At 45.2% G+C, this 22300-nt stretch overlaps 1 protein-coding gene across 1 annotated transcript in view; it reads right to left on the reverse strand.

Moving 5' to 3' along the window:
* Positions 1-12796: 12796 nt before the first annotated feature.
* The window catches only part of SYNPO2L (synaptopodin 2 like), a 35088-nt gene continuing 25584 nt past the window's right edge, over positions 12797-22300 (reverse strand). The window contains exon 4 of the mRNA XM_009897656.2: positions 12797-15126. Coding sequence (XP_009895958.1) covers positions 12797-15126 — 2330 coding nt within the window. The remainder of the gene's footprint in view (positions 15127-22300) is intronic.

A 22300-nucleotide genomic window follows, 5' to 3' on the forward strand; every position in this document is an offset into this window, starting at 1 on the left:
TTGTATTTCTTTGTATTAATACAGTACAAAGAAAAATGAGCAAAGAGCTGTTGGCTTCAGCAATAGCAATAAGAAACCATCTTTGTGCTTGTGCTTCTTTGCACTTTAATTCCTTAAAATTTCAGAACTGAAGACATTAATTATATTTTAAAACTAGCAAACAAACAGCTGGCTCTATGAGTTTGTATACTGCCCTTGTGATCAAGACATGTTTATTTTCTATGTATTTTTCCATTTCATTCCTCCATTGCTCCATTTGCAACATGATTTTCTTGTAGTGTGGTAATGGTAACTGCTGAAAGAAACCCAGCCGCAGCAAACTGGCCCCAATGCCAGTGGCAGGTAGTCTCTTGGACTAGTTGTTCTTTCAAATTTCCAAGCTTTTCTTTTTACTGAGATGCTGCTTATGTAGTTCACATCATAAAAGAGCCCATCCTGATGTATTACCAAAGCAAGCATGAGCAGGTGCGGCCATAAAGCATGCGCTGCACATTCTCCTCAAGCAGACAGACATCTGCTTGGCTATATAAAAGAAACAGGCTCTGCTTGACAGGAAAGGGGCAATGTTGCCAGGAGGGGGTGGGGTGAGAGATTATGGCCCATCTGATGGGTCATGAGACTGGCAAAATAGAGGGAAATAATCTGTATGCCCCAAACATGGACTACCTGAGGCAAGGCAGGAAGGACTGGTCCTATCAGGGAACCATGCTTCTCCAGCACACCCATTCCTAAGGAGCACTGAGGGCAAGTCTGTCCCATTCTGCTGTCCTTTACTAATCCAGCAGGACTGGGAGGTGGGAAATCTGCTGCATGCATTTTGTATAGCATAAAGAAAGGGGCAGTAGCCTTTCACTATGGACAGGGACCAGAGCTACACTGGGACCATGGCTCTTTCAGTCCCCCCACCATGGGGAGACTGCTGGAGCGTCAGTCCCCATCCTCCCTACTATCCTGTATATAAAGCCAGGGCCACAATTACCCTTTTGTCCCCTGACCTGTATGCTTTGGTTCCTCTGTCTTTTTCTGCATTGCTCTTTGCAGCAGTCATTCCCCTGTTTTTGCTGCAGACCAAAACCAAACCAGTCTTTACCTCTCCAGCATCTTCTCTAAACTATTTTTCTGCCCAGTCAACTCACCTCAGGCTTGCAGTGCTAGGCTCAGACCAGCTCACACGCCTGCCTCAGAGCTTGTCAGTGGGCTGCTTCCTCCCAGCCCGTCTCTGGGTGCTGCTGGGAGGCTTGTCCAACAACCTCTCTCACCCAGGGTGCCTGGGTGCAGGCAAGCTCTGCCCAGCACAAAGTGCTGATGCAAAGTGCTGTGAATTTGACTCCTGAGGGCTGCTCACAGAGGCATCCTGCAGTTATTAATAGCCAATAGCCCAGAGGGTAGAGTCTCAGATAGCACCACTGCCAGCCCTGGGAAGAGGGGAAAGCAAGAGGTTGATCCTCAGGCCTCCTGCAGTCATTGCTTCAGTTCCCAGGAACACCAAGCACTGCACAAGTCCCTCACTACTTCCTTCTCTCTGTTAAAATCAACATGTTGTTCCCCTTCCTCCTCCTGTTGCATCTTAATGCAACTCATAAAACCTTCTCAATATCCTGTTGGTCGTAACGCCTCAAAAACGCTCTTGAGCTCTGCTTTAACTCTCCTTCTGACCCCTCCTCAATCCATCCCAATGTCCTCTAGGTTCTCATACATAATTCCTAAAATGCCAGGCATTCAAATAATACACCAGAAAGCACAGAAGAAAAATAATTGTATGCATGAAGCAAGAAGTAGTAGGAAACCCACAAAGTCTGGAGAGCTATGTACAGATTTCTAGGGAGTAGATGGATAATGTATACAGGAAACCTAGCAGAATCTAATTGCAAGGAAACTAATTTCCTGATTCATTATAGAAGCAGGGTTTGGTTGCCTGCATTTGGTTCAGCTTTATACATGCAAAATGACTCACTTTCTTTAGTTCTTGTTCATTATGAGGTGACTTTCCCTGTTTTCCCCCCTTTTTACAGTTTGTTTCTGGTTCTAGAATTAAGGTAACCTGTCTCGTTTTACTGGATTACTCAAGGACACACGTAACTTTTAGCTTCTGTGTAAAGTGGAAATCCTGCAGAAAGCATTGTCTCCCTGTTTCACATTGAATCAAAATCAAGTTGTCAACTGATTAAACCTAGAGTCTAGTGGGAGGGGGGAAGAAACTCCCAATGCAGCTGTGATTCTAGTAGCAAATCATCTGTACAGAGAATTGCAAGCAAAGTTGATATAAAGAAGTATCAGGGAACAGTAACTTTCTCTTTTTACTAGATTTTTCATTTGGTTTTGTGTATAAAACTTCCCAGTATGATTAGTGGGTTGAAAGCACAAAACATTAATACCCAGTACTGTTTGGAAGATCCTGTATAAGAATGCTGTAATATACCTGTGAGCAATAATCAGTCTTGATACCCTGCTTGCAGCCAGGATATATATGGCGATGTCTCAGCCTAAGGTTTGCTATTATCCTCTCACTTGCATCCATATAAGCACTCTGTATACCTCACATTGTGCCTGTAGCACTGCTCTTGCTCTCCCTCATTCATATCTACTGTAGCATCATATTGTAAGTTTTCCACTATCCAAAGAGTTCTGCATCCTTCACTGAGCCCAGCAGATACACCAGAATGATTCATGGGGGACGGACAGCCTGAATCCTGCCTCCACACTCCCATGGTGGTGATTTGGGAGTAACTCCTTGGAGTTGTGCCAATGTAAAACAGGTGTAGGGGATAGCACAATTGAACTGTAAACACCCACTGCTTGCTCTGGGTACCATCACTGAGCTTCACGCCTGGTGAAGGCATTTACATGTGCACAAAGCTGGAGGGTGTCAAATACTGCTATCACAACTGACCATCTGTCCATGCTTCACACCTGTTCTACACAAGTGCAGGTTGCCACAGAGGATCACATCTTTTGGTGTTGACCAAGCTCTGCTCACTGCAGGTTGTACAAAGAGGAGTATTTTTTTCACCATATTTATTTCTCTTGGATTGGTTTAGCACCATGCTGTACGTTTGCCTGGAGATCCCAGTGCCTGCTGTGAAGTCCAGTCGTGCTCTTTGAGATGCTGCTCTTCTGTTCAGGTTCCTGCATTCTAAACCCTGTTTCTCAGGGGAGCTATTGCCTGTCACAAAGCAGTGGTACGGGGCGGGGGGGACATGCACAGTGAGAATAGACGTCACGTGCTGGTATATTGCTTAAAATCAGCGGGCTTTTGCCTCTCCTTTCCCAAAGGCACAAGGTACAGTCACCTCTTAATTTCAAGAAGTTTTTAACCCCATTTTGATAACCATCTAAGAAATTAATGTGATTTCTGAAGTGAGAAGCTGAGAAATGCAGCTACCACTATATGTATGGCACTTCCTTGCAGCCACTAGAGTGATGCTAAACTCTGCCTCCTTTCTACTTGCTCTCAGCATATGTTTTCAGACTAACTAATAGCTGCTCTGTTATTTCTGCAGTCATTCCCTGTGCCTTCCTGAGCACAAATTGCACCTTGGGAAACAGTTTGTGGCAGATGCATATCATGTTGAAACCTGCTAGATTTTGAGGCATTGTGTAGCTCCCAAAGATGATGACAACAGGGATGCATGTGGTTGCTCTTTCCTGCCACAAGCATGACTTGATGCTCCTTTGCTTCCTCCCACCCCAGAGGTTCACAACTGCTCTGCAGGCAGCTGCAGGGAGAGGAGCTAAGCGGGCAGGAAGGGAGGAAAGTGCCCCATGGATAGGTGGTAACTGGAGGTGAACAGGAAATGAATCCTCTTAAAAAAATGAAGAGAGACTAGGGGAAAGCAATAGCAAGGAGATGAAGACAAGAAATGTCTAGCACAGCGTGTGAGGATGTCAGTCAGGATATGAGCAGATGTGTCCAGGACTAGGAAGAAGGCACTGATAGCAGCTCTGGGAGACAAGACTCCTCTGTGGATCCCCAGCCCAAAGGTCAAGAGACAAGCAGGGTAAAGGCAAGCCAAAGACATTGAAGTCCAGCTTCAAGTACTGGTGGGAACTGTGGTCTGATGGGAACAAAATATTTGTACACCAAGTTGAGGTCTCATGTGAGAAGTAGGTGGTGAGGGACTGAAAACTGTGGTGGTGAGGGACTGGAAACAAAACAGGTTGAGCAAATATGATGGTAAATGAGCTAGAAGTACAGAGTACAGGGCAAGATCTTTATCCAAGGCTCATAGATAGTATCTGAAAAGATCAGATGGGGAAATTCCTTTATTCCCTAGATGCTGGTGGTTTCCTAGGCTAATCATCACACTCCTCAGACAGTCCAGTAGCAAAATCCAAGGTTTAAACCAGTGTGCTGCCCAGGTCTATAGTGTTGTTGTGCCCATGGCTGTAGTCAGGCTCAAATTATGAAGACATCTTGGCCACCTCCACTTTAGAAGATGTCCCATAGCCCTCATTCAGTGCTATGCAAAGTTCTGTTCTGTCCTTGCAACCCTGATCCTCCAGAGGTTATTTTCATCTGCATGTGAAGATATAGAAACACTGGGTGAAACACAGGTCCTAAGAGTGCAGGTGAAATGTACTGCACATCACCTGAGTCTTAAACCCAGACCGAACGTAAAAGAAGGTTTATCCTATTAGTAAGGCACCAGGATTTAAAGAGTGATTTGGATAAAGCAGTCCAGCCTCTGACACTTAAGCACCAAGGCACAGCTTTAACTGACACTCTCACCTCCTAATCTAATTTCACATAAAATTTTATGTCTCCATTTTCAGTTACCAGGCTGAGAACTAAATCCTGCTCCTTTCTCCTCTCTATGCGCAGTTTCTCCTAAGCGCTAGAAATGTCTAGGTCACTAGTTTACAAGTGTCAGTGGTGGATCTAGCAGACTTCACTTGTGCCTTGCTATGGTGCCAGGTTCAGTGGCCTTATCCACTGGGAACATGCAAAGCCTTCAACACTGTCCCACACCACATCCTGGTCTCCAAGCTGGTGCAGAATGGGTTTGATGGATGGACCATTCAGTGGATAAACAACTGGCTTGATGGCCACATCCAAAGGGTGGCTGTCAATGGGTCTATGTCCAAGTGGAGGCCAGTGACAAGTGGAGTCCCTCAGGGATCAGTACTGGGACCAGTCTTGTTTAACATCTTTGTTGGCAACATGGACAGTGGCTTTGAGTGCACCCTCTGCAAGTTTGCTGACAACACCAAGCTGTGTGGTGTGGCAGACATGCTGGAGGGAAGGGATACCATCCAGAGGGACCTTAACAGGCTGGAGAGGTGAGCCCATGACAACCTCATGAGGTTCAACAAGACCAAATGCAAGGTCCTGCATCTGGGTTGGGGAAATCCCAAGCACCAGTATAGGCTGGGCAGTGACTGGCTCAAGAGCAGCCCTGAAGAAAAGGACCTGGGGGTGCTGGTGGATGAGGAGCTCAACATGAGCCACCACTGTGCACTTGCAGCCCAGAAAGTCAATCACATCCTGGGCTACATCAAGAGAAGCATAGCCAGCAGGTCGAGGGAAGTGATTCTCCCCCTCTACTCCGCCCTGGTGAGACCCCACCTGGAGTACTGCATCCAGTTCTGGAGTTCCTATTACAGGAAGGATCTGGATGTGCTGGAGAGTGTCCAGAGAAGGGCCACAAGAATAATCACAGGTCTGGAGCACCTCTCCTATGAGGACAGACTGAGAGAGTTGGGGCTATTCCGTCTGGAGAAGAGAAGGCTCTGAGAAGACCTAATTGTGGCCTTCCAGTATTTAAGGGGGGCCTACAGAAGAGTTGGTGAGGGTCTTTTTAGGCTGTCAGGTAATGATAGCACCAGGAGGAATGGAACAAAACTATAAATGGGTAGCTCCCTGGAGGCTTTTAAAGCCAGGCTGGATGTGGCTCTGAGCAACCTAATCTAGTGTGAGGTGTCCCTGCCCATGGTGGGGGGGTTGGAACTAGATGATTCTATGATTCTATGATATGATTGCATATGGTGACCTCGGCCTGGGTAACAAGTTATGTAGGGCTCTTGCTGTTACCTTACCTATTCATGCTACCCGGCACTCAATGCTTTAAATCATTAGAAGCCTTGCTTGATGAGTTGGTATAGCTTTAGTTTGGGGTGGGGGTGCAGATTTACTTGAGTGTGGTGAAGTTTGGTGGCTCAATTCAATCTTTGCTTGAATACTAGGAGTTTCCATTTAGGTCAGGGAGATAGCATATATGCTGTCTGTAGGACATTTTGACACATCAGAGAGGAGCTTTTAATCACATGAAGGACTGGCTGTATCTCACTGACCACCTCCCTCTTTCCAAATATACCCTGTGCTTAGATGGCTTTAGGAACAGCCTGTACAAAGCTTCACTTTCTCTGACTTGTATCTTCAGAACTAATTTGGGTTTGCACTTCATTGTTATGAACCTGATTTCAAATGGCCTAACTTTCAATTGTGGATGTCTGCAAAACCATTTCAAGAGCAGCAGGTGAGATCTGCCTCATGGCGCAGTGACAGATGGACACAAGCAGCATCTAAGACAGGCTTCATCAGCAGAGCTGGCTCCTGAACACATTTTGATCATTTGGAAGTGTGGCAACAGCATCAGTCTAGAGCTACGCTTTGGCATTTCATTTTTCCAAAGTGAGAGAATTAAACCTTAACCTTGCTCCCCTTTTCTCCTGGAGCCCAGCAGTGAAAGTACTCATAAGCAGCAGATTTCAACATGATTCGGTGTGTTCAGAAAAGAAAGTTTCAAAACTCTTGATTTGGCTTTTTCCCCCTAGTTGTTGTGGTATTATTCTTATTTAAATAATATATAATATTTTTTATTTAAAAATATTTCATATGTGCTGAATCTCTTCCACTTTTATGCAGAAATCAGAAAGACTTGCCAGTAATTTGTATACCACAGTAAGAGAAACAGTTAATGCTAAGCTCACTTCTACCAATAAGTGGGCTTAATGCACAACGAGATGTAGAACTAGGACGGAAATATGTAGGATTTGATCACCGAGCCGAAGTATCTGCTGAAATACGTGGCATGCCCATGACGTGTTGCTTGCTGAAAAGCCTGTTAGGCTCCACATCCCACATGCTACCACCCAGGAATCCACTCTAAGCTGCAGCAAGCCTCTCGCCGCCAAAACTCCTTGGCATGGTGTTGACCTTCTCCTTTGGTATATGGGACTGAGCAACACCACAGGGGAACGCCAGAAGAGAACAGATTACGAAGAAAGGATTTCTTAAGATTTTAAACTCGAGATTTACCACCACTTCGGGCAAAAGTCAAACCGCCCGGTGACTCAAAGAAGAACAGTGGCAACATCTAGTGGCCGTTGAAGCTATAGGCCTGTACTGCCTCGGAATACTCGGGCTATTTTTTGCTGGACACTTCTCCTTCCATTGGGCATGATTGGAGATAAATGTCTCCACTAAGCTCCTTGCTGTTTACTGGTTTTAAACTACGAGTGATTTTAAACTACTCTGCGAGTGGCACACTGAAGTCTGAGTTCATCCCTCTATCCTGTTGCATAGCTCTTCTGTTATTCTTTGGCTTTGCTTTGTGCCAGTAACCTCAGGGATGTCTCCTGTTCCACCTTTGAAAGTCTGTTTGTCCGGCTGCTTCTGACATGATCTGCTTGAGAAGAAATGACTCTCACTTGAGAAGGTTGTAGAGGTTAACAGGGAATTTAATCAGAGCTCTGGACACAGCAACTGACCTGCAATGTGTCAAACCATCTGGAGTAGTTCGTAATCCTACTATGTCATTTTCACTAAGCTAAACAAGGTGCAGTCCTAATCTGCAGCCTGTGCATCTGTATTCTTATTTCTTAGGGAGCTGTGCTTCTGGTTGGATAGAAGCTCAGGTTTGGTATCAGCAAACATTGCTGCCCCTTTGTGTGTTTGCTGTCTGCAAATCAATCAGAAATATGTTAGATAGTCCCAAGACCCACTTCCAGACCACTGCGTAAGGAAGCCCTCCTTGAAGTTAATCTGGAAAACATTCTCAAACTGGTACCTGGACAAGTGTCCAGAGTCTGCAGTCTAATCCTACAGCTGACCCCAGCAACTCCTGGACTGTTCAGCAGTTCCTGTCACTGACATGCATCTGGGAAAGGCAATTTGCTAATGTTTGTCCTAAACTGAGCACAATAAACCTCTGAGGACTCAGAAATTTCAGAGACTTTAACATGAATTGGGTTAGGATTAGAGTTAGGAATAGTTTTGGACTCTCTTTATTTTCTGATTGATTTGGTATTCTGATCTCTTGGTTAATACTAAGTTGAATCATTCAGTGGTTAGGATATACCCAAGCTGGCAAACTTCCATTGATACCACATTTACAAGCAGAGGGTAGGGTTTAGATTAGAGCAGGCTGAGATGCAGGGGTGGGGCAGGACAGCTGGGCCTGGCCCATAAATTTCTTCACCGTGTCAGTAAGAGTGGCTTATAGTGTGTAGTACCAAAGGTTTGAATCTCATGTTTTTGCTTGCATGGGACTTTTTTAATGTATAGGGGGTTTAAGTCAAACTTAGGTATTTCTATTGCTGAAACATCACATCCTTTTCTGGACCCCTTACATTCTCTTGGCCTTAGTAGTTTGTTGGAAGTGTTAACTGCATGTTCTATAGACATGGCAATTCCTTCTGGGCACCATGAAAAGAAGAGGACAAAATGCCACGTGTAAAGTGCATATCACAAGTTTATTCTGCACAAACAAATGGGAAGTGACTGTAAATTGGGAACAACAAAGAAATAAAAAGACAAGGGGGTGGGGGTGAGTGGGGAAAAAAGGACAGAAAAGAAAAAGAAACATTTCCATAAACAAAGATGTCAACTCTCTCCTTCTGGGGTCATATCTTCCACCACACGGAGTACTGGGCTGCTGGGCTCCCATTTTCAGAGAAGAAGGTAGGGTAAGGGATGCTGGATATTATAGCAGAAAGGGAACATAACTTTACAAGAGACAATCTTGGCTTGCACTGTGCTCATGTCTGGCAAGCAGTGACTTCTCATCACACCAGTTTCTTCGGATATTCTTCCTCTCAGCTGCTGCAGGATCTTGAGCTTATCTCTGGCAAGCATTCCCATATATCCGGAGGGAAAGGACTGATACTTGTGAAGCAAAGATACACCCTCAGAATTGCCATGGCTGCATTGCATACCTGCAGCATGTTAGAGAGGAGGGATGACAGGCAGCTTTAAATTGGAGCTCATGAGACATCTTCAAATGCTTAACAAGAGAACACTGGGGTTTGGCCTACTGCTGCAGCTTATAACTTAGCAGGTGGGAGCTAAAACTTGTCAAACAACTGTTTATGGCTGTGTTTGTTCAACAGCTGAGGAATTCAAAATTTGGAGAGGCTCAAGACAAACTGACATGGTTCAAAAGTATTCCTTGCAATTTCACCTGTGACCTTTCTACCAGGCTAGCCACAATATTTTCATGAGCAGGCACTAGCAGTAGTGCATGTTTCATCCTTATATCTTGGCAGGTACATCTTGGTATTATTTGTCATCTCATGCTATGTACAGCCACAGGTCGTCTTTGGGATACTCCACAAGCACTGAAGGCCTCATCTGCAACACCCTCTGCTTCTGCAGACCAAGCCATGGTCAGCATAGGATCCAGAAAAGATCAGGAAGGGCTGAGATCCTTCAAACTACTTTTGCTTTGCTTCTAAACTTAGCTTTGAACCAAAGATGTCAGAAATACAGGATCCCTGACATCCTGATTATTTTCCTTGCTCTGATATTTAATATTTGTTCTCCAGAAGAACCCAATTTTTTTTTCATATCTTGCCCATTCCATTATCAGAAATGATGGACCAAATAAAGTTATTCTACTCACTTGGGTCCTGCATCTAACATTCAATAGTGTTTGGCCATCAATTTTCAGTTGTCATCAGTATCTCCCAGAAATCTGCAGCAAGACCACTGAAATCTTAACCACACACAATTTCCCTTACATGCATGGACCTCTCTTTTTTCCAGTGGAATTTCCCAAGACACTTAGACTTTGTGAGCATTTACCTTTAGGGGCCTAAAGGAAAGGGACACTGAACATGATTCAGAATTTCTGCAGTTATTTCTTCACTGTAGAATTGTCCTGAGTATCCTTTCTCTGGTCCACACAATCCCTTTCTACACCTAAGTTCAGTAATGCTTTCAGTCTGAACTAGCTTTCAGCCTCAGCTAAACTCACTAGCCACTGACAGCACCCCACAAAGAGATAAAGGTTTTGGAGTGCTGCTATTCCTTGAGGTCCTTCCCACAGCTTTCCTAGAAAAATTGAAGACTCCTCCTCTCATGTTTGGGAAGAATCACAGAGGTTTCAGCAAGATTTTTTTCCAGAAACATTAGCAAGGCAATGCAGCACAGGATGCATGAGAAAGCAATTGTACTGGTCACATTTTTAAGCATGTCTGCTTCCCTTCACCAGAGCTAAGTGGATTCTACTTCTACATCATACAACCAGGTGTAGCACTTCTTCTTAGTCACCTCTTTGCTTATTAACTCAAGACCTTCCTAAAGGTTTTCTCTCCACCCTCTCCAATGGCTGATAGTCTGCCAGGTGAGGTGTAAGTGTTGTCCTCCTCCCTCCCCAGTATGCTCATCTTGTGTTTCAGAGTCCCAAGAATGTGCATAGCAAACACAGACAGGCCTGCAAAACAAGCCCAGCCAGAGCATGAAAGATTTAAAGGCAGGATTGTGCATTACTTTTCCTTTTTTCTTATTCTCTTCCTTCCAGTCTTGTCTGGGACTAGAGCTGCTACCTAGGTTATCCAGCCCTCTTTTTCTTTGTGGGAGAGAACACATGCAAAATATCCAAGTGCTCACAAGGAAATATTTTAGAGCTTCCACCAAAAAGTAGAGCCTCCAGCTTTTGTGAGAAGAGCTACACGTTGCAAGTCTCAGATATATGGAGAAACATTGGCTTGGATTTAGTGTGAAACCACACTGGCAGCACTGCTTACAGACCCATTTGCACTCCTTGTCTTGTCACCAGAACCTGCAGTTTTGTACATCTACAGTCCAATCAGAGAATAGCTTCTGCTTGAAGGAGAGAACCAAGTGTGATGAGGAGACGTGTCACCACCAGGGCTATAAGACTCTCATCCTGCTTCCAGCATTCATTCCTGAGGGTCTAGCAAAAGACTGAGTAACCTCTCAGCAAGAAGAGGTGGCAAGCCCCTTCCCTGCAGATGAACATCTGCTGTGTTTGGAGCAAGTGCTCCAGGAGTAATACTTTCTTGGTGTACCTGTAGGATCACACTGGGCTGCTACAAAAGGGGGAGCAAGGGTGAAAAACAAATGGCAGGGGGGTGTGAACCAGAGCACAGGTGACATGTGCACACACACATTGCCTGCTAATATCCTGAATTCTTCCTTGGGAAAAGGAATGTTTTCTTCTTTTATGCATTTAGCATAGGGATTAAGGCTGAGACTAGCCTGGGACATTCAAGGAATAACAGTCCTGTTTCCCCACCATCACCAGCAAACTGAGCTCTGTATGTGTGTCAGTGCTGATTCTTGGGACTCTCAGAGCACTTCAGTTCTTATCAAATAGAGTCCAAGGATACTTTAAATAACTTAGTGTGAAATTCTGCTTGTGACTGACTGTCTTCCTGTCCTCCACTTCCATACTGAAAGTGTCTGTAAAGGGGCTGTTTTCCAGCTCATCAAAGAGTTTTCAGTGTCTTATGTCAGGAACCATTTCCAATTTAGCCACATATCTCTCCTAAACTAAACCAAAAAAATTATGTGCAAATGCATATTCAATCTTGCCTCCTTTTAAAGCCAGCTGTACCTTCTCCCACACAATCTTCCTTTGTACTTACAGTATCTATATCCTGTTCCAGTGGGACTAATGCTGCAGGGCCTTCCTTGTGTCAACCAGTCACTGCCTGAGCTTAGCTTTGACTTTGTGCATCCTCAAAAACTGATACTTCTTTCTACAGTTCCTCTAACTTGTGATATTTCCATCAAGTCCATGCCACACCTCTCTTCAGCAAACTGCTCCCAGACCCGATAGTCCTGTTTAGTGCCAGCCAGTATGACTCTCCTTTTCATCCCCAGCCCTGGTGACTGAAGAAACAGGCAGACATGGCCACCCTCCCATGCAGGGCACACTGCCAATGTGTGCATGTGCAAACACCTCTGCTCACTCTGCTCTCTTGCCTTCTTTGCCATGCCCCTCCAGAGAGGAGTCTGACAGCAGTATCCAGGTGAAGCCCCACTTCCGCTTTTACTCCTTGCTGAGTGTTGGCTGTGCATGGCTGTATGCACACATAGGTGTGTGTCCACACACTGACAGGCTCAGAGAAAAGTCTAAGTAGGCTTCTGTACAGAAGCTAGGGGTTTTGTACTGTGATGCTACCTCTGATCCTTTCTTCCTGGATAGCTTTTGCCCCACCCAGTCTCCTTCCATTCAGGAGTGACTGCAAAGCCCTTGGAAGGGCAAACCACTGCTGTTTTCATGTCCTCATGTGAGAGAACCTCTGCCATTCCCCCCACCCAGAGGCAAGTTTTGCTGCTGTGTGCAAATTCCCAGTCTCTATGTACCACACAGGTGCCTTTTCTCCATATTCTTCCCTCTGCTGTAGCCACAGCCAGTAAGTCTTGCCATGAAGCTGCACATCTGAGTCCAAGGGGAAGCTGAAGGAGAGGGTGATGCAGAAGAGGAGTAATTTTTTTTTCTCTTTTCTTCATTTTATGTAACTCATCCCAATATACTCAGCTGACATGAAAGACAAAATGAGCACTATTTGTGGAAGGGCCTGGGATGAGATGGCCACCACTGTCTTAGTGGTGGCCAAAGCTTGGCCGCCACACATTGGCCTGCATCCCTGTTCTTGCTGCTGAGAATTTGGGCCTGGCCACCTGAAACCGAGAGGCCGAGGCTGGGTTTGGGGAAGGCCCCTGCCCCACCTGCCCAGGCTCTGGGGAGCTCTGGTATGGCTTAGAGGACTGGTTGAGCTCCACCTGAAAGGACACTGGTGTAGCAGGCACAGAAGAGGCCATTTCTGTTCTCCACACTGGCTCATCCAATGTGGTAGCCGAGCGGGGCACAAGCACAGTGGGTGCCAGGCTGGTAGAGGTTGGCATGGGAGCTGGAGTGGAGAAACGACGAATCTCCTGGGTTTTGGCTGTTTTCACAGGGACCTGTTTGGCTGCCATGAAGGATGAGCTAGCCTGTGGGGCTGGCTGACTAGGAGAATCCTGAATGCTGGGGCTTGGGGGATCTCCAAAACAGAACATGGCAGACTTTAATTGATAGGGCTGGTGCCGCATTACATCAATGACCTTAATCCCCGATTTCTGGCCTGGTGCCTTTTTCACTTTGCTCTCTGCTTTGCTAGCCTGAGATTTGCTGGCTGCCAGGGGATAGAAAGGGGAATGCATTGGGTTGTAAGCTATTGGAGGGGGAGCCCGGATGTTGGGTGAATATTTCCAGGATGAGGGTAAAGAAGGGGAGGGAGAAGGGGTCCTGGGCTTGGACTCTGGCTTTGGTGTTGTCTCCACCACAAACTTGTCCATGCGGCTCTGGCGCTTGGCAAAGAGCTCTGCCCCCTTGCCTTTAAGTTGAGGCATGTCTTGGGCCCCATTTACCAGTCCAGCATCTTGCTGCTGAGGCTTAGGAGCCACTGGAGGTGGAGTCTTGAACTTGCGTCTGGAGGACTGCATAAAGTTGCATGCCTCAGCACCCAGGCTGAGGAAATCTTCTTCAGGCCCAGACTCAAACCCTGCCCCAGGGTGGTCACCTTTTGGCTTCTCATCCAGGTTCTGCACCAGAGACAGGAGCTCAGGGTTGGGTGAATTCTTTTTCTTCTCCTCAATCTTACTGAACATGGGTTTCTTGTTGCCCCGCCGGCGAGCCTCCTGCAGAATGCCTGTGCGGGGAGCTGGCACAGCAATCCTCTGCTCCCTGGAAGTTAAGGGCTCAGAAGGAGGTCGTGGCGTTGCTGGTGAGACAGCAGGAGAAGGCTGCTTTGGTATGGGGGAACTGCTTATCATGTGCTGTGATGGTGCTGGACTAATATACAAAGAAGAAGAGGCTGTTCCAGGGATTTGCACTGTGGAGGCCACCTCTCCTCCTGGTTTTGAGGGAGCTGACAGAAAGATAGAGGTGCTGGATGTCCGGGCAGTGTTAGGAGAAGGCTTAGGCTCTGGAGCACTTTCTGCCCCTTTTGGTTGTGAGCCCAGCAGTGGTGTTGGCCTTCCTGGTGCAGGAATATACAGAGATGTAGAAGAGCTGACTGGACCATGGTGTGTTGGCACTGCTGCATTGGCAGGTGTTCCTGGAGCCAGAGGTGAGAAAGGGGGTGCCATCGTGCTTTGCCCACCCAGACTTTCACTGGGCTTTTTAGGTGCAGATGGCCTGAAGATGACAGAGGATGTTGCTGGACGTTGGCCAGAGAAACCAGGAGTAAAGGGCCTTGCAGACCTGTTGAACATGCTTGTTGAGCTTGCAGAGAAAGGGTCAGGGTTGCTTGGGGGAGGTGGGAAGGAAGTGAGGCTAGGGGCAACCAGGGGCTGAGTGGGAAGGTTGGCTGGCTGCGTGCTGGGCACTTGCACACCCTCCAGGTGGATGCTGAGGGGCACACTGCTTGCCTTCTGTGGCACAGGCATATCTCCGTTCACTAAGTTAGGCTGTGGCTGGGCAGCTGGGGCAAGCTGAGGACTGTTCTGCACTGAGACTTTCTCAACTGTGTACTTCCCAGCCCGTTCCCTCTGCTGCTCAAATAATCGTGCTCCTTTACCTGAGGCCTCACTCAAACCTTTTTGCTTCTCCTCCTTCTGTTCAGAGTCAGACTTGGACTTTTCAATATCCAGATAAATGTTGTCACAGTCTGAGTGATTAGTTAAGCTTCGGGCATCAGAGAAACCTTCCTCATCAAACTCAGACTCACTAGTTGGAAAAACTCCGTCTTCTTCCTCGTAGGAGCGGTCTTCGTCAACACTCCCAAAGCTTACTAATGTATACTTCTTAGCCCTCTGCCTGCGCTTCTTGAACATCAGTACCCCTTTGGAGTGGGGGTTGGGTGCATCTGTCAGCAGGGATGCAATGGTTCTGCACTTGGTTTTGGCTTCTTTCACATTCTTCTCTTGGATGCTCTCGTGGCGGTGGAGCTCTGCAAAAGGAAAAAAGAGACAAGCTTAGAGCTCAGCAAAAAGTAGGGTGGGCAAAGATGAATGGGGATATAGATACAGGAATTCTAGTGCCCATACTGGGAAACACATTGTCACCCCCTGCCCTTTTTCTTTCCTGCTTTTGCTGATAGTATCTTTAGGAACTTCTGATAGAAATCCAGGTGCAATTTTCTTTCTCTGCACACATAATAGAAGTCCATTCAGGTATGGGGAGGGAACTCCCCCCACTTTGATGGCCAGTCTCTGTCTCTTGGTCAGACCTGGGATTTCCTATTTCTGAAGCATGTGCCAGGTTGTATCTCAGAGCATTTTTATAGTGCATGCTCTTGCTTGTGGGAATTTTTACCATTTGCATAACACCCTTAAGGTGGAGCCCTGCTTTTTGTAGGCCTTCCTTCTACCTTATGGAGGATGCATGTGCGCAATAGGAAAGTTGCTCTGCAGGCACAGCTGGGCTGCTTCTGCTCTGGGCCTTATAATGCCAGCCACAAAGTCAGAATGTCTTGCAGCAGCATTGTGTGTATGGCTGTTTGCTGCTCTCCGCAGCAGCCCTGTAACAGCAGGAGGCATATTTTCACCCTTGCTATAGTCCTTTGCCTGTGTCCCTGGCCGAGCAAGGAAGAGCATGTGCTTCTGAGCAGGAAGCCCAGACCCCACAACTGATCAGCCAGGCCAGAACCAATCCACTTATACAGGTTTGCCCAGAAAAGCCAACACCTATTGGGACACTGGCATGGAACTGTGGAATGATATGTTCCACCTGCTCTGCCAGCCCAGTGGTCAGTAAAGCCCCAGGGAGGAATGCTGAGTTCTCTGCCTCATGTGCAGGGGCAGCACGGGGTGAACAAGATTCATTAGTAAAACCAAACTCAGTTGCCCTAAGGAAAGGGTGGACATGCCTTGAATCAGTGTTCAAGTGACAGAAGTCAGCACTAAACTTACATAGAAAAAAAAAACCACATACCTAAACCATTGTAGGAGAAGGGTTGTTTTCAGATAGCTTTGAGATGGCCTTGTTTTGTCTTGAGTCTAGGAATGTACACCTTATCAGTAACTGAGAGAGAGACCAGGCAGGATTTGGCTGGATATGTTGAGAAGTGTTTGAAAAGATTGTTTGCTAGCATAAACCTATTGTATGCTTTGCGTAAGTGCATGTCAGTAGAAGGGTAGCTGATTAGAGTGTGACAAGACTGCATTAGAAAAATACATAAGTCAACTGTGAGTAATAAAAGTCTGCACTTGTGACATCTTTGCCTGCAACGCTTTCACTATAAACCTCTTGGCTTGGAACTGTATGCAGAGACCATGCTCATACTGCCACAAACCATAGATCCATTTCTGATTCTTTCATTCCATTCTTTTCCTTACTCCTATTGTCCTTTTCCCCCCTCCAGTATGATAATACAGATGAAATGTCCGTCCAATGCCTGCACTTAATAATTTGTCCAAAGAATAAATGTGTAGCACCTTATCCAGCCCTGACATTTTCAAGAAAGAGGTACAAAATTATGCCCTGCTGGAGAGGAGAGAAGAGGAGAGAAGAGCTGTAGGTAGTGCTAGAGCACAGTGTTAGCTCCAGAGAAGATGGAAGCTGCTCAGTCCTCTCAGGATCTCACTTCTGACCTTTTATCACAGAGCATTCATTCAAATGGGACCTGCTAATGTGACAAGTGGGTGGCAGAAAGCTTAGCTAAGGATACTTGTTTTCCTGAGGGCTGCAGATGTTGCCTAAAACCTGGCTAGGCTGCAAAATTATGGCAGGTGTCATCATTCCATACTGCAGCCATGTAACCACAACAGAAAGAGCTTCCCTCTCTGAACCCACGTTGAAAGGTGCTGATTGGCAGAGCAGTCATCTTTCCAGAAAGCTTAAAATAAATAGAAGACTCTTCCCAAGGTTTGTGGCCATTCCATACTGCATGCTGCTACTTTGGGATTTCAGCAAGAGGACTTCTCTGGTTTGAGACCAGCTTATGCGGATGCACAGTTCATTCCTCCCCTTTGTACCCAAAAAACTGGGAGCAGCAAAAGCAGTGCCAAAAAAGTGGCTCACTATTTGTACTTGCACTTGTAAATTGAAGGTTCTTTACAAATCTTTCCTTACAGAATGACTCCATCCTGCTGAACAAAGACTAAAGTAGTGTCCAGACTTTTGTGGGGACTTAATGCTCTTCAGGACACTGTAGACATGCCCTCGAAGATCTTCATGATGGAAATGAGCTACAATCCATAAAGATTTGTCCATTCCACTTAGAAGTCTGCATGCATGTGTCTCTGGGGCTTGTTCGCAATGAAGGAAAGAAACAGAGATTTCTTTCTTGCTACAAGCTACTACACCTCACCTGGGGTGTATTTTGCTTCTGAATTTACAAGGAGGACAAGCAGCGTTACAGAATCTGAGCCAAGTGCAGAATAGGTGAACTGTGGCCCTTGAGTGGTTCACAGGAGGGTTTCTGGCATCAGGAGTTAACAGCTGGGAACCTACACCTCCCAAAGCATCCATGCAGCCACTTCTGACAGCAGAATACCATAAAAGCACTCAACTCTAGAGTCTGGGCTGTCAGAGAAAATACAGCAGTAGACACCCTTGGCTGTGCCTTCACCAGCTCATGGTCCTGGCTCAGCATTAGCATCCATGTACAACTTGGAAGTTCCTCTGAACTGCCTGATACTCTGAAGTAGCTGGCAAACAAGGTCCCCTGGGATCTGCTACTCACCTACTTCTTCCTACTTTCTCCTCATCAAAGGTAAAGCACAAACCTAATTATTCCAATCCTCCAAACAGAAAAATCATCATGCTATTTAAGCTACAGTCTCCCACAACAGTTTAAGAAAAACAAGAAATCTTTCTGAGATGACATGCTGAAGGCAAAGAGCAAGAGTGAAATCAGAATAGGCAAAACAATAGGAGAAGGAGAGGAGAAGGGAGAGGAGAGGAGAGGAGAGGAGAGGAGAGGGAGAGGAGAGGGAGAGGAGAGGGAGAGGAGAGGAGAGGAGAGGAGAGGAGAGGAGAGGAGAGGAGAGGAGAGGAGAGGAGAGGAGAGGAGAGGAGAGGAGAGGAGAGGAGAGGAGAGGAGAGGAGAGGAGAGGAGAGGAGAGGAGAGGAGAGGAGAGGAGAGGAGAGGAGAGGAGAGGAGAGGAGAGGAGAGGAGAGGAAGAAAAAGAAAAAGAAAAAAAAGAAAAGAAAAAAAGGATAAAGATAAAGAAAAAAAGGCAGAAAATAAAAATCTAAATAAAAGGAAGGGGAAAAAAAAAAAGATAAGAGACATCTATACCTGCATAAGGCTGATCCAAGCTTGAGAAGGCAGACTCCAGACTTGGAGAGCTGGGCATGTCACAAAGCCCATTTAATTCACAACTCCCCATAAACAGAGAGAGAGGCAATGAAAAGTTCCCTGCTGGAGCAGAACCAAAACTGTGAGGTGTCCAAGCCCTTTGCTATCAGCTCCACAAGCCTTTTAAAGCCTGTCTTTTGTCTCATAGGCATTGCTGCTCAAAGCCATGAGGTCACTTTGTCTATTTCTGTCTTCTGAGCTTCATCACTGAGCAGTGTGAAGGACATTGTCACCTGCCGTTTAAGCACCCTCCTTCTTTCTCACACCCTCTACTCCCTCTGAGAAGAAACTCCTCTTTTCTTAGTTTAAAATAAGAAAATATACTCTATACTCTCACTTCTGTGGTGCAAGCTTGAAGGTAGTGTTTCCAATGCCTCAAAGTCCATCATTTTTGTGCTAAAGAGCCCTTCAAAGAGATGAGTCTAACATAGTCCAACATACCCGGTTTTGGGTAGAGAAACCCACCCAAGAGGAAGACACCTTTCCTTGTCTGAAACCCAGTGACAGGTAAACATAAGGAAGAAAAGAGAGAGAGGTGCTTTCTCTTCCTATGTATATCAATTTCCCTCCATGTATGAGGAGAAGCAGTCCATGACACACATTTCTGTTGTGTACCTGGACTGAGAAATATTTAACAGAGCACCATTAGGATCCTGGGTGCCTGCAGTGAAATTGTTTAGTTGAATTAAAATGGCAGACACTGTTACCTCCACCACTAAAGAGTGTGGCTGCGCCAAGGGAGGATGACAGAGCATTCGGGGGCCAAAGAGTGATGCTTTGGCAACACCATTCAGAGCTCCAGCACTGGAGACTGAGAGGTATTGAAAGATGTGATGTTGATAGTGAGGACTGGAGTGGACAGGGAGGAAGGGAAGAGAGAGTGCTAGGAGTCTACAGATCTCTGCAGTTGTGGCCTGATCAGCCTCCTCACACTTTAGCTAGGTCTCATTTTACTGCCTTTTTAGCTCCTGTGAGAGGATCCCAGAGCCCTGGCCAAGGGACACTATCCTATGATTCTCCCTCCCAGTGGTCCCAACATTAGCAACAGTGTAACCCACACCATCTCCAGTGTTAGTTTAGAAAATCAAAGTTCTGACCATGCCTCCTGAAATCCATTAACCATTACTTCATGCCAAGAAGACAACTTCCACAGGCAACAGAGGCCTACCATCACTCATACAGAAGCTTCTACATCAATAGCAATAGAAGTGGTTCAGCCACTAATGAATTCTAATGAATGTAAACATTCTAATGAATGTTTACACGTACAGGGATAGATAGGCATATTGGGAAAACCTTGTAGAATATGATATATACAATATGCATTTGGAATTGAAAGTATAGCTCTACAGTATCTGTTATGAACATTGAAATGGAACAGGTAAAAGAGTAAGTGGAGAGGTTATAAAACTAAAAAAACTCTGTTTGTGTGGTTGATAATTTCTATAGTAAAAAATGTTGTTCACTTTTAAAGCATTTAGTTCTTGTCCCTATTAAATTCTGTTGGAATAATCCACCAAAAGGAAAAAAATCTATTAAGCAAAGCCTACAAAGATTTTTTTCCATATACTTAACTAAATTTCACTGAAGTGAAATTAATTACATTGCAAATTACAGTAAAGAGAAGTGTAAAAAGTGTATTTTTTTTCAAGATCAGACTCTATTAAAATAATGCATTTTAATGTATGCCCAGGAAAACTACAGAACAAGCAGGCTTGCAGAATGATAGAACCTGTTCATGTTCACTAGGAAACAAACATGGTAAATTTCATTACCAAAGATCAAATACTAGAAAAACTGTTAACCAAAGAAAATAAGCATGCTGCAGGTTTCAGAGATAAAAAGCCTGTTCCTCAGAGACAAAATAGTACATAGTCTGTGATTCTTTTCATATGGGATCAACTAGAATTTTGTTCTTCCAGCTATTTATGTTAGACAAGGTCATTTTCCATGGCTAATGTTGCAAATATCTCAGTAAGTCATCAGAGGGCAAAGACATCTCATGCTTTTAATACCTGGAGTCATTTCAAAGTAAGAATTGGATAGGTTATATTGGCCTTCTAAGTATTTCCCTGTTGAAAGTTTCAACCTCTCAGGCTTCAACCAATGTTTGAACTACTAACAGTGAATCAGAGGAGTATATATTATTTTAGTTAAAAGAAGTGTTAAAAATCAGGAAATAAAAAGTTCTTCTCCTTCTTGGATATTTTACTCTTCCACCACATAATCTATGCATAATGCAAAATATAGATAAGGCTTCAGCTGTCATTTAAGATGCTGCAGGCAAATGCTTCGGTCCTGCTCAAGTCTGCAACACTTAGGTGTGTATCTGAGGTTAAATACATAGTTAAATACTTGTCAAACCCAGTATTTCTTCTTAAATGGCTAGTGATTTAAAGAGATCACAGTGAGACACTGCCCCATTGTAATGTCCTGGTTTTAGAAAAAAAATAATTCAAGCTTCTCTGCAGGTTAGTCACAGCCCAGTAATTTTGTAGACTTTTTACCATTCTTAGCTATTCCATGACTCCCACACTGCTACTGAGGGGCTCTGATAGGCAGTGGAGGTGTTGAGGCATTTGTGTTTGTGGCTGCAGTGTATTAGACTCATGGTATCCTGCTGGAGACTTGAATAGCTTATTCACTCAAAAAATTCTCCCTCAGCTGAGTGAGAGTAGGCCTTTCTTCCTGAGATGGATGGAAATGTGTCCTCAGTACAAAAGGTAGCACACATGGCCAGCTTTCCTGTTCTGACACCTCGCACTCGACCCCCGGATATTCCCTACACAGCCTTCTGTGACACATCTGCCAAAGTTGCAGGAGCTTTCTTTTGCCAGGACAGCCAGCTCCTGTTGAATGCACCAGGGAATGTCTTTTGCAGTTTTAGCCTGATTTCGTGAGAAAGGTTTATGCAATCCTGATGCATGTCTTTCAATCTTACTTGTTTCATGCTAAAGGCTTTTGAGCCCATTTGCTAATTTCAAGAGTCTGAAGTCACAAAGATGCAGTGCTACTGCAAGTTTGCGTGCAAGTAATTAGCTGAACAGACTTCAACATAGGATTCAGGATGCTTGAGTGCAGTCTTAATTAAGCACCAAAACCTGGAAAACACACACCACTGAGAGATTATGAGTTTTCGTACTGAATGTGAGAGGCATCAGGCAGATTTGCATTTTACTAGAAATAAGTGAATGAGCTATCAAATACAAGACATAAATTAAAATGACACCAAGATCTGTCAGTTTTGCTGCTCACAAACTTGCTTCATGACTGACAGCAGGACACCACTGATTCATCTTCTCTTTGTCCTTTAATGTTTCCAGGATCTACTCTCTAGCAATACAGACAAACATATGCTCACCATATGGTAGCACTTGCCATATACTCATGTTATTAACTTGATTTTAGTCCTTTTCTGCAATCAGTCATGCTCCTACTACATTTAAAAATCCGTCCTTTCATGAGACAACTCTATACCTGCCATACCTTATGTCATCTGCAGATTAACACACAGCAGTCTCTGCTGAATCCTCAGGTCACACATTGAAAATGGTGTTATTGCTATTTCCTGTTACTGCTTCCTGGGTACAACACATTCAAGAGAAATTAAAAAAAAAAAATCATAAAAACCCCACACACCAAAATATGCAAAAAGCTATCAGGGATTTGCAGTTGAAAAAGCAGACAGGATGACAGCAGTCATGTACCTAGGAACACTTTTGAGCTCCTCAATCCAGGTAACCCACTCCCTTGCCCATGTCCCCAACATACCTGGATTTCTGCGAGAAGAAAAAACAGAGAAAAGCTGCAAGGTGTCCCA

Source organism: Dryobates pubescens, chromosome 8, assembly GCF_014839835.1.
Source record: "Dryobates pubescens isolate bDryPub1 chromosome 8, bDryPub1.pri, whole genome shotgun sequence".
Classification (NCBI taxonomy): Eukaryota; Metazoa; Chordata; class Aves; order Piciformes; family Picidae; genus Dryobates; species Dryobates pubescens.